Source organism: Chironomus tepperi, unplaced genomic scaffold, assembly GCF_022539635.2.
Source record: "Chironomus tepperi strain 1889 unplaced genomic scaffold, CSIRO-AGI_Ctep_v1 contig_284, whole genome shotgun sequence".
NCBI classification, from domain to species: domain Eukaryota; kingdom Metazoa; phylum Arthropoda; class Insecta; order Diptera; family Chironomidae; genus Chironomus; species Chironomus tepperi.
The window spans coordinates 183,438-197,248 of NW_027226406.1; the positions used below are offsets into that span (position 1 = coordinate 183,438).

The 13,811-nt window shown below is 34.2% G+C and overlaps 1 protein-coding gene across 6 annotated transcripts in view; it reads right to left on the minus strand.

Annotated features, from left to right (window-relative positions):
• The window catches only part of LOC139091997 (rac guanine nucleotide exchange factor JJ), a 32,864-nt gene extending 20,775 nt beyond the window's left edge, over positions 1-12,089 (minus strand). For all 6 annotated transcript variants that reach the window (XM_070642272.1, XM_070642274.1, XM_070642271.1 and 3 more), the window contains exon 1: positions 11,680-12,089. In XM_070642272.1, coding sequence (XP_070498373.1) covers positions 11,680-11,709 — 30 coding nt within the window. In that variant the 5' untranslated portion in view covers positions 11,710-12,089. The remainder of the gene's footprint in view (positions 1-11,679) is intronic.
• Positions 12,090-13,811: the final 1,722 nt, after the last annotated feature.

The window sequence follows — 13,811 nt, forward strand, 5'->3', positions numbered from 1 at the left end:
CTCTTTAGCTGGATTTTAAGGAAAGAATAGGGGTTGGAATGTTCAGATTGTGTGGCATGGTTTGAGGATTTTTAGATTTTTTTAGAATTTGAATGAATTTTTGAGGAATTCATAGAGCTAAGAAGTAATATGTGGGTTGAAAATTGGATGAGGACACTCAGTCATCATCTATCAGTGAAGAATTCTGCAACTTAAAGGTATTCTCTAAACTTTTGAAGTATGTGAGTTTATACTGTCCTTTAGTAACTGTCCCGAATGACATGATGTGATTATGACATTTTCACGTCTTACAGTAAATACAGTAACATAGTAATACTCAAGCGAACACGTTGTGCTACTCGGATTTGGTGTGGAATGTGAGATATCGGGACATATAAAGGTAAATCTGCCAGTAAGTCTTCCGTAGACAATTGTTTAAGTAAACGTTCTTAATATGGAACCATTCTCTATTATGAGAATGCTGGCTCGAATTCCTAGCAAAATCCAAACCTGTGCAGAACAACGCATAAGCTAGGATACCGTATTCGTCACCCAATTAATGGTAAGACGCAAAGTTTCCCTGAAGGCTCCTGCCCGATCGGCACAAATTGAAATGTTGCCACCACTGCGACGAGTCGGTCGTATACTTAAAGCCAAGTGGCAAATCCGGTTGTTTTCGCCAAGTGGCATCCACTTGGCTTTAAGTATACGACCGACTCGTCGCCGTGGTGGCAACATTTCAATATGTGCCGATCGGGCTGATGGCTGATTTAGACCATTTTTTACGACGAAAACGTCGGTTCGCCGTATTGTACCGCTCCGAAACTCTCAAAAACTACAAACATTATTGCACATATGACAAGGATTTGCAAATATTCCACAACATTACAGTCACTAACTCTAAATTCTCACCAATTCAATCCAAATGTTCATAACAAAATTCCTTTAAAAATTCGCCATAAAATTCCAACAGTTCTCCTTTCGTTTATTGATTTACTCACGCAAGTGCGCTTAAAGTGTCAAATCACGGCTATCAAAATTATTTCCATCACCCAAAATCCCCCATACCCAGAAACACAAGTGTAAAATTGAACGATAAAGTTTCCTCCCCGACCACCTTTTCTTCTTTAACTAACACCGCCTCGCCGTTACTGTTTTAATAACCTTTTCGTGTTTACTAAATATACAATATAAAGAAAGGATTGAAGGCGCAAAGATTTGTCGCCTTTTGTTGTGTATATTTTATTGCCTTTTAAGGTATGAAATATTATATAAAAAGTGTCTGTGGAGAAGGAAAGGCTTCCTCCTGGCTATAATTAGTGAACACCTTTAATAATAAAAGAAAGGGTTAAATCAATGTTGTTATTCTCGTTCATCACCTCTCGCACTTTCATGATATTGAGACTAATTAAATATTTATTAAGTACTGTACAGAAATATCGTAAGGAACAAAGTCTGTATTCTGTATTGAACAGAGGTGAATGTCTGTGGTTTACGAGAAAAATGTTAAGGAAATTCCATAAAAACTTGATGACTGGCAAATTGGCTCTGAATTGAGTAGTTAAATATCGACATGAGAAATTCATGTAAATAATGACTTGACATCAAGTATTTAGAAAGTATTTTAATAATTTCTTTGGAATTAGATGTATTTTTGGAATGCCTTAATAAAGTTATTTATATTTAATTGGGATTTAATTATAATTAGAACTTTATTAATTAATCATCATTAGAGACAATAAATTTCGTATTTACGAAATTTCCGCGAATTGTTGCGAAAATTCGCATTTTTTGGCGATAGATGCGAAATTTACAAAATTTTAAACAAATGCGAAATTCCGAAATTTTTTGAAATTTTAGCGGAAATTTTTAATGAATATTAAATTTCAAAGTAAATTAATTGAATATGTAACTTCAAGGCTCAATTTTAATGATTTCTGTTACGAAAATTAAATTCTATCTCATAAAAATTTTTCAAAAAAAAATTTCCTGCAAGAATTTTAGTAACAGTTTTTTGAGATTCAGAATATATTATATTTTTATGTGCGAAAATTAAAAAAATTTGAAATTCTACTTAAATGAAATTACAACAATGTTATGCTATAATGATTTGTAATTTCTTTAAATATATTTTTTCTGCCAAAATATTTAATAAAATTCATTTTTTTAATTGATGCGAAATTTCAGCGAAATTTTTAATCTTCAAAAAAAATAAATGCGAAATTTACAAAAAATAGATGCGAAATTTATCTGTCTCTAATCATCATCTAAGCAGCATATATGCAGTAGTTAAAGTACTGTTTCGTTGCTGGGGTGATGGAAAGACGTGAACATACTCTAATGACAATGTGGTAGCTGTTTTTGGCTCATTTTGATGATAAAAATAGAATTTATTGATATAAGCAACTCGGGATCAGTTCTTGGTTCGAATAATTGAAAATTCATGGGAACGGTCAAAGAACTTATGGAAAGAAACATTTGTGTGGACATGTGCCATCTGAGGTAGCCCATGGATCACGATTGATCTGCACGACCAGCGAAATCAGTTAGTAAGTAATTGAATATTCTTCCGAAAGGACTCCTAAAGTCGTTTACAAAATCCAAAATTCAGTGTCAGACCAGCAGGATGTATTACTGTATTTATATCGAATCTGGCACCAAATCAGAGACATGCCATCCTAGAGCCGTTTCTTGATCGATTTGTTCTTATGAATGATGAAGAAGAATGTAAAATTAATGGCATCAGAAGTTGTATGAAATTGCAACTGTATAAATTGCACATACAAGACAATAAACTACTTCATACGATTAATGATTGACAACTTTATCTTAAGGTGGTCAGCAAGGGTTAAGGATCTAGAAACACCAATGTTTTCCATTAGTATCAATGTCAATATCATTTTAATTTGTAAATGACCTTATTCCACTCAATAGATCAAATGACCATAAATTTAATTATCCTTATTTCTATGCTCATTAATGCTACCTTTATCAATATCATTTGACTATTAATACCACAAAAACCACACACGTCCATTACTATACCGTTGCATAATTTCAATAAATTTAATTAAATATCGATCTCATATTGTAATGTTAGTTCCAATACAACCCTAGAAACCATTAATTCAATAAATTTGTTACTTCCACCGACAAAAATCACCTAAAACTTTTTTAATTGCTTGTGGTTATCACACACAAAATTATCAAAACAGCCACAGACTCATCAACATCATAAAATTGTGTCATTTTAGATACCTAATAATGATTTTCCGGCTATTTAAGTTGTGCTGGCTTTTTGTGGTCACTTCTCTTTAAAATTTTCTGATAACACAATATTGTGCCTGTTATGCTTAATGTCGAGGAAAAAACTTTTTTGGTGTTGTTTAATGAAATTATGAATATGAACAAAAAAAGTTCTCATTCTTTGTTTTTTGCTAAAAAAAATTAAAGAAGTGCTTGTTCCTGTCGAGTGACTTGAGCGCATTTTTGTCCCAGCGGTCATAAATTGATTAATAAATGCTTGAAAAAGCATGATTATTTTAAGATTTGGACAAAATTTGATTAATCCATAAAAAAAATAATTTTTTTAACGGTTTTTCAATATTCAAATTTTCTAGTTCAAATCTTTAATTCGTAGCAAACTTCAGGTATGTTTACTAATGAAATATGAAATTAAAATCACTAATTATCGAATATATCAATGATTACAAGATGAAAGACTATGTGATGCGCCAACAACTCAATTAAACTTGTCTAGCAAAACTTATTTGGGTTCTTTTCGATGTCTGGGTAATGAGTTTTTAAAGACCGACCGACCGACCGACCGACCGATCGACCGACCGACCGATCGACCAACAGACCGACCGATCGACAGACCGACCGACCGATCGACCGACCGACCGACAGACCGACCGATCGACCGACAGACCGACCGATCGACCGACAGACCGACCGATCGACCGACAGACCGACCGATCGACCGACAGACCGACCGATCGACCGACCGATCGACCGATCGACCGACAGACCGACCGATCGACCAACAGACCGACCGATCGACCAACAGACCGACCGATCGACCAACAGACCGACCGATCGACCAACAGACCGACCGATCGACCAACAGACCGACCGATCGACCAACAGACCGACCGATAGACCGACCGATCGACCGATCGACCGACCGATCGACCGATCGACCGACCGATCGACCGATCAGACAAAATGCTTTTTTAATGCCTTTTCATCAAAAAATCGCTAAAAATAGTTGACGTGTGACGTTTTTTGTTGTTATTTTTTGAACGTATCTCAGATCTTCCGTTCTTTATCATTAGATTCCGCAGACAGCAGAGCAACTTTTTTTCCATTCAACAATATTCTTCGTGTGATTCGCAACCGTAGAGCATGAGAGATAGGAAAAAAGAAATTAAATGAATGAATACCATAAACTGTATGGAATAAAAAGTGAGAATGAACGAGCGATGGCAAGGAAGAAAGGAAAAAAAAGTCAAGTGAATAATTTATATTTTAATTTACTGGAGAGTTTTTTCAAAAGTTTATGAAAATTGTTAATTAAGGACGGGAGAGAGAGAAAGAGAGAGAAAAATGCTTCGGGAGACATTAATGAGCTTTCTAAAGTTCAGTTAGACAAAGAAAAATGTTTCATTCATCAAAAAATATGACATGATTCATATGTATGAAGGATGAACGTTCGTCTTGTCCTATGTAAATAATGAATTTGGGATTAGGGAAGATGAAGAAGTTGGCAAAGAATGATGAAGTACATGGTGAGTGGAATAAGTTTTGGTGTTGTAGGTTGGAAGAAGTTGAAGGACGCATTTTGAGGGTGATAGATTGGAAACTTTAGAGAAACTTTGGAGATCATAACTGAGAAAAGGTAGGAAAGTTGGGGAAAAAGGATGTTTGCGTTGGGTCGTCGTTGATAGTCCAGTTCTGCATTCTGTTGCTTTTTTTTGTACATGTTAGGTTCGGAGATGGTAGACTGTAATCATTCCTTTCCTGATTGTTGGGCTGATTTCTTTCAGACAGGTTTTGGATAGGCATTGAATCCATTCTTTTAAGTATTTATCCTTGCACAGGGCTCGGTAGCCAGACCGATTTGATCCGCTTCGGAGTCAGACAATCAGAATTAATTTTCCTGGACAAAAGGATTGGATTGATTTAAAAATGATCAGAGATGATCAAATTAATCAAATTTGATAAGAATGAGATTGATCAGTTTCACACCCTTTTGTGGGGTAAGTGTTAAATGTCCAGATCTCAAACCAGACTCAGATTTTGTATGGAAGTATCGACTCGAGTTGATTGTCCCGTCAATCTACCTTGCGTGCGGACAGTAATCAATCCAATAAAATGCTTAACTGAAGTAAATTTACTTCAAATTCAAACTTTACATCACTTTTTCCCCTATATGCACAACTAAGCACATTAGAATCAGGAAAAATATCAAAAAATCACTTCATTTTCAACCTTAACACACGCAAATGCATTATATAGACAACAATAGGTTGTTTAAAAAAATTCTAAAGTACTCCAAAATAGCAAATTTCATGCCTTCATAACCGCAACTTTAATTTTCTTCAATGTCAAAACTAACAAAATGTTCATCTATACTAATATGCAATGCTTTTTATGAAGTTATTAAAAATTTAATTGCCTGTGACAGGCATGCAAAATATTTCTGGAACTTTTAATGAAAACGTTTGAAATTATTCTAAGAATCTGAAAAGTTCCTTCCGAGAATTCATTAAAAAGGTATAAAAATCTAGAGCATATAGTTTGTCTATTGCCTACAGCTATGAATAATTTAACAAGAATTGAAGAGATATTTGTGACATTTGTTGGGGGTTGTTGGGTTAATGTCATTAAAATGCAAATTAGAGTTTTGTTTTGGGGCAATTTGGTTAGTTTTGAAAAGTTTTTTCAAAACTTTAAGTTTTAATCAAGTTTTAATTATGAAGGTGTGGATATGGAACATATTTTTAGGGTGATTTAGATACAGTTTTGAATGTTAATAAGGTGGCAAATATTTGTTGAAAGGACAGAAGAGTTTTAAAGCTGTGTGAAATTTCAAATTTTGCTTCCAAAGCTTTAAATATGTATCTAATCTCTTACTCACAATTTGTTCTTTACTAGTTACCATGCTGTCAATATACCTCAGCAGGGACATGACTAGGACTATATAAAAGATGTTACTAGTCTTTACCTCCAGAATGTGATCTTGTTTTTAGGACCGTTCAAAAGAAAATGGATAGGTATGAAATCCATGGTTATATCAGTCCTAGAGTTGACCATGTCAAACTACTTGCCATTTTCTATCAAAATTTGATGACAAAAGTAGAGAACAATGCTCAAAAAATTCGAAAAATTTCAAATAATATATGCAAGAATTTCTCACAAATGAATAAACATCAATTTATCGCATAACAATCAAAAACAAAGCATTCTAGCACTCATCCCGAACAGCACAACGTGTTTGATTAGGTATTGTTAAGTAGCCCGAGGTTGAATACTCTAGTATAGACGGTTAGTCGCAAAGTTTTTCTGACTGTACCGTGAAAGCTAATTGCGATTGATTGTCCGAAGCTGGTTGAGCTCTGTGCCTGGATATTCACTTGAAAGGATAGATTAAAAGTCTATCCAAATCACCTTGTTTCAATGACTGTTGGCAGTCCAACAATGAGAAAAGGTTTGCAACCCATCATCTCCGAACCCAACACGTATAAAAGCGTGTAACAAAGTAAGCATCAAAGTACCACATTGTACTGCTCAGGCATATCATTCCATAAAACTCTCAGAACACAGAAAATTTTAATAAAATGAGCATTCCTTCTGTCGTCTTCAAAATAATCATCAACATCTCAAGTCTAAAATTTAATCGAATTACATCTTGTAAAATTAAAATGCAGACAAGCATGAATACGTAGGTATTTAGACAATTAAGAAAAGCAAATGTTGCCAACAGCAATCTTAATGAGAATTTGACGCAAGAAATGTTCCACAAAAGTCAAATTAATTGATTGTTCAACGCATTATTATAAAATTGAAGCACGCAGTCATTAAAAAAGTTCAAGTACGCATTAAAGTGTAGGAAGGTTCACAATTGAATGAATGCTTAAGATCACTTATGAGAAAAAAAGAAGTTATTAATGATTACGTTATTAAAAAGGTAGCTCATTTGCAATTATGATGAATGAGTTAATTACAAATGAGAATTTGGGTCAAATGAATGAGAAATTCTTAAATAAACACGTGTTGGATTCTCGCTTTATAATGCTTATGCAAACTTGGCCTTTTCTTCCTCTCTCTCGCATGAACCAACGCGAGTTAGAACAATTGATTCGGACACGACGGCTGTGTGGATAGCTGATGTGTTAAATATGTGTTGGATGTTCAACTCTTTTCAGTTGAAAAGGTCAAAAAACACTCGTTAATGAATATATAGGAATTATGGAAATTTTGTCTATTTTATCTACATAACAATTTGACCTCAGCTTTATGCTGATGACTCGATTTCTAGTGGAGATTTCTAGTGAATTGAGTATGTAGTTTGGGAATTGAATTTTGACTGACTGGATGTAGAATTGATTAAGCATTATTTTGAGTGGATAGACATACATTATAACTAGGTAGTTGACGGTAAGTTAATGTCCAGTTGATGGATAATTCTAACATATTTTTGTCCACTTTGGTATATTTTGGTTAAGGTACTTTGAAAGATTATGGCAATATTTAAGAGATTGATGAAGAAGACAGCGATGGACTTGGTATTCGCAATTGTAAATACCAGAGCCAGCTTCAGACGATATATTAGGGAGGCTGATGATCTTAATTGATCTACATTCCCAGAAACGTAAGCCCAATCAAGTAAATAAGTGCTTAAATTTGAAAAGTCACTGAGAATCGTTGCTCAACTTCTAGGGACGTAGAAGGCAAAGTTGGCAGCAATCCAGGAGTTTTGCTTCACTGAACTTGAATTGGAATCTGAAGTTCAACTTTAATCGAGACCAGACTCCAAAAAGTGGCATTTTCCTCCATAATAATTGGTTAAATCGGTCGTCATGGTGCCGTCAGGACAGCTTGCCGTCCTACCATTAATACATCGACGGATGTAATGCTTTCTCATCGAATTCATTTTTTTGTTCAAGCATATTTCCCCAGATTACTGACTCTACAGCCACAAATGCGTTTAAGTCAATTAAACCCACTAATACTCCCAACTACACATCTATACTTTAAAATGAATTGTTTTAAATCGTCTATGTCACTTAACATTTATTCAAAAAAGAATTTTTCATTTGTTTAAACATCTATAGAATTTGCATTTAGTACAAAATTTGCGTAATAATACATTCGAATGATCACATTCAATTTTAGTAAGTGCCATTGAACGTGGAAAATCCAACAACGACATATGAGTAGTGAATTTTTTTCATTATTTAATGACGATTTTTTTATTTAAAAAAAATGCATATGAAAGTGAAAATTTATTGTCCTCCATGCAATATTTCAAGTTCGTTATTCACTTTTTATGTACCTCATTCATTCATTCTTCAACAATTTTTTTGATTTCACTGTGTGGGAATTTATGAGTTTTTATGCACATGTTGGGGTTTTGGTTGTTTGTTTACTTATACTCATGTTTATTCGGTACGGTAACAAAGTGTGAACAATTTTGTACTCTTTTAAAGAGAGGGCTTGTTAAGTAATGATGTTTTTGGAAAAAGTGTGGGGTTGAAATTCGTCACTTTTGACTCGATTGTAGCATTTTCGAATTGAACAATGTAGTCACTAGGATTTTTTTGGAAGTCGGCTGTAGATATAGATATTTTAGGACTTGGTATTGATAATTGGCGAAGGGTTGCCCATGATAGAGCCAGTTTTAGGAATCAACTGAAAGAGGCCATTGATCAGAGCTGATTTGTATGGTCAGCAAAGTAAGTAAACCTATGTATGTTGCCGCGTTTTGATTGCGCCGACTTTCGGTCCATTTTTGAGATAAAAAATTAAGTTTGTCATATGTGCTCTTGTGGACATTATCGCTCATCACAAGGGTTGGACGTCGAGGTCTAATTCAGAAGATAATCCAGAAATTAAACATAATACCCCCAGTTGGGTTAGAAATTGACACTTAGAGACCCCTTAGAATATGCCACTGGTCTAACCCTGTTCAATGATCCCTGTATTTCTAATTGAATTGGAATTTTAAGGATTGATGAAGGATTAAAAGCATTCAAATTCTAATCCTAAGAACCGGAAGTAATACCCCTCATACTCTTCTGACCATCAGCCTCCTACACATCACAACCGAATGACCCACATAAGTTCAAACCACAAATTTGTGTAATGAAAATTTGTTTTTCTAATCAAAAAGTTTGAAACTAAATTGAAAAGTTTGTATCGTCTGTGTAGCCATGAACAAAAAAAATAATCTCAGAGGATGAAAAAAAAAAAACTTGAATAAATAGCCAAGAGATAGATTGTTCCTCCCGTCCTAACTTACACATACATAAATTGATTTATTTAAGAAACTATTATGGATGCATTTTTGAAAAATTTCATAAAAAGTTATTATTATCCCTAGCAACAATCAACGGAACGAACAAGAAGGAAAAATATTTTTTGTGCATTTAAAACAATGAGAAAAATCTTCTAGATGCTGGCTGGTTCTATAAAAAAAAATCTTTATGCAAAATATTTTTACCACAAAAAATGCAAATTTCTATCCATGGTTATATGCAAGTGAAACAAAGAAACTTTTTCATATTTTCATTAATATTATTTTTTCGTATGTGGGGCTGTTTGGTTATTAAGGAACATGTGGAGTGTTCGAATCCTTAGCAAGCTAAAAGCGTGCTCTAAAGAGCAGAGTTAATTGAGAGCAAGGCTCATCAGCATGCCCATCTAGAATATTTAAGATGAATCAAGCTCTCGAGAGCATACTTATTGCTTGTTAGGAAATGGATATAATAGCCTCGAATCATTAGAAGTGCAGTAGTATGGATAGAGTTTGTAGACGACCAAAGAACTATTGGAAGGAAGCTTTTGATGGAAATAGTGTTGCACTTGGAATTAGAAATTGACAAGTGGAAGCCAGCGATAGAGTCAGCTTCAGGCAACATCTGTGAGAGCTCGTGGATCACAATTGATCTTTACGACCAGCGAAGTAAGTAAGTATCGAAAATGTATAGTTTAATACTTTGCCATATAGTCGAATAACCCCCCGATAGCTCAGTGACAAGAGCATGCGACCAAAAATTATTGAATAAGGGTTTGAGCCTCAATCAGGATTCTTAATTCGGATTTGCACATTTTCTGTTATATCAACAGGATGTGGATATTTGACTGTGCTAGATTTTACATCAAAATTGTTAGTTTTCCGATACAACATGCAGGATTTGGACTCATATAACTCATTTTCTACCATACCTAATAACCAAACAACCCCTCAGATAAGAGAAAAAGCTCATTGACTTGTCTAAGGCGTACAAAGTTTTATATTTTTATGTAGAAAATTTATTATTCGATCCAATTTAAAAATTTTCAGAAAGCAAAATTTTGTTGTCTGATTTTTTATTGTTACTGATTGCTCGTCTCAGACAAATTTGTTCTTCTCAAGTTGTTTTGTAAAAGTACTTCTTATTGGATATTGCAAGTTTTTAATGTTTCATAATGAACTTAATTGGCAATTTTCTCACAATCTGATTAAGTTTTATTCATGAGAAAATTTTACTATTGACGATAGATTTTATATTTGTATAACTTATGAGAAGCTTAAGATTGTTATGGAATAAAAAGTTTAATTGATTTATTTGAAATTCTTATTAGAGAATCTTTGATTGGATATGAAAGTTTAGAAGTTTTATAGACAGTTGCTGATTATTTTTAGTAAATTGAAGTGACTTGGTAGCTGAATGGTTTGTATTTTGAGACTTAACTGTTTCAACACAGACTCAAGGGGTGCATGGGTTCGAGACTCAGCACAAGTAAAATTTCAAGTGTCCTTTTTCGAATATCATGATGTGAAAATGTGGTTAACAGCCTCAGTTTGGAAACTAATCTCTAATTTCAGTATAAACTGTCCTCAGTATGCAAAGAGACAGCTTTTAGGTACCGTAATGATCTTTCTGTATCATAAAAGCATACTCTTTATCTGTTGAGGTGTAGGCCTACAGAATGTGGAGGTCTGACACACCTTCATTCATTACATAGTCACATGACGAGAAAAACCCTAGTTTAGGCACTGCCTATAGATTTTTCGAAGTTCTACAGCATCCCTCAACTCCAAAAAATTATCATAATCAGTTCCCAAACCCTCGATCAGCTAGCTAACAACATGAAAATTTATTTAAGCCACCCTCACATACCAGAAAATAACAATAAATTTCCAAACTTCAACGGAAGGAAGACACAACCAGGCAAAAAAAAATTTTTTTAAATTGAAAATCGATTGAATGAAATTTTAATTTTGAATTATTATGCCATATGCTTCCATCCTTTATTTTTTTTTTGTTCCTGCATGTGCCAAAATATAATATCATATATGGATGTAAATTTATGAAGCATCCATGAAATTGGATGATGCTGCATGCGGTTAGGGTAAGAATAACTCGACTCATAAATGATATAAAAAAACGCATGGATGACCCGATTTTTTATGATAGTCGTAAAGCTCACCTGAATAAAAAAGTTTTCCATAGTCTTCATTGTTGGCGGAAAGGATTAAGCAACATAAAATGGAATCAACGAACAATGAGCACTAAAATAGTTTCCGTGATATGGTAACTTCTTCACTTCTTTTTTTTCACAATTGAATATTTATTTTAAGCCACTTGTTAGCTATTGAATGGCTGAACGTCGTTACGGAATGGAGAAAATAAAAATCCTTTCAATACTTTAACTAGCTTAATTTAATCAGCTTATCATGCTGTGAGTTATTTCTTTAAAGTTGTTTTGACACTTTTTCCTCTCTTCCTACCCTTTTTATTGTTTCCACAGAACTTAACTTTTTTTTTTTGGAAAACGCTCTTGACAACGTTAACGCGAAACTTTATTTTCTTCTCGTCTCTCGACGTCCAAACAATTCAACAAATGGAATCTGAATGAGCAGAATTTCATACATGGTGCATGATTTTATTTAATTCTTTCTTTCCGATTCTTTTACAAGCTTACCGCTTTGTTGAGTGGATGGATGGATAGAATAGCAATAGTTTTTAGCGTAGCTTTTGTGAATAGTTGTGAGATTTATGTTGTCACTTTGTCTATTTGTTTAATGCTTAGTTTTAATACTGCTCAGCCTTAGTTCCGCCCAGTTTAAGTGCCGTTCAGCTCTAGCTTCCTTTCTCAATTCGAACTTAGCTTTAGTAATGCTCAGCTTTAGGGCCGCTTAATTTTAGACCCTTTCACCTTTGGTCTAGCTTAGCTTAAGTCTCGCTCAGCTTTAATTTCGCTCTGTTTCAGTATCGTATAGCTTTAATTCTAAATTCGAGCTCAGGCTTAGCCTTATTTAGTGTTAGTATTGTTCAGCTTTAGTTCCGCTTAGTTTTAGTTCCGTTCAGCATAAGTCCCACGCAGCTCTAGTCTTGCTCAGCTCTGGTCCCGCTCAGCTCTGGTCCCACTCAGCTTTAGTCCCGCTCAGCTATAGTCCCGTTCAATTCTAGACCCGTTCAGCTAAATTCTTACTTAGATCCCGCTTAGCTTTAGTATTACTCAGTTTAAGGACTGCTCTGCTTAAGTAACGCTTAACTTCAATACCACTCAGCTTAATCTCCGTTCAGACTAAGTTCCATTGAGCTTTAGTACTGCCCAGTGTAACTATAACTCAGCTTTAGTCACGCTTAGCTTAGTTACGCTCAGCTTAAATCCAAGTCATCAACCTATAAAAATGCGCTTTAGCCATCAACTAATAAAATCACCTTCCATCAACAAAATTTTAGATTCTCTAGTGAATAAAAATATTTATCTGTATGAAAATGTCCAACACAAATACAATTACACATTTCCGTGTATTGCTTCATACTAGTATTGCAAGATAAACATCATTCACCACGAAAAGTCATATAGTGTCGCTTTGATGATTTGATTTGCGTCGATGATTTTGTGAATGCTCGCTTAATGTTGGAAGCGACTAGATATTATTATTGCCGGTCTCACTCTTCTCTAGTCGTTGTTGTGTACATACAATCTTTTTTTTTTGCCATTTGAATAAATTGTATGAAAAAAAAGTAGATTATGTACGGTGATGTATATACAATGTATAACAACAAAAAAAGGTGGATGGAAATAGACAGAGAAAGAAGAGTTCTATTAGATACATTCAGAGATATTCAACTCTAGTGTAGATTAAAAATGATTTAAGAACTTTGCTTTTGTATGCGAAAAAATAGCAATGCACAGTGATTCAAGTGCATCATTAAGAACTATCTTGATAGATCTAGGTGTCGTTTTTGTCATCAATTTTTTTGCATTATTGGAGGTACTTTCGGTGGTTTTTGTGATTTTTCCTGTTGAAGAATTTCAATAAAAATAGAAATGCATTATCAAGAGAATGTGAAGCTTTAAATCGTGATTTAAAAGTTGGTTCATGAATTTTCACAATTTTAATGACTTTAGAAGTATAATTAAGGGTGGTTTGGTACAGATCAGAATGCCGTGCATAGTTTTCAGAACAGTTTTTCACATGATTTTAACTAATTACCACACCAAATTTAAGTTAAGCGCTTTGCCGATTACTACTCAGAATCATCTTAGTCATAGTCATAAACCAGAGTTGGTATGCAGACAGATAGACTCGGTAAGAACCCGTCAAA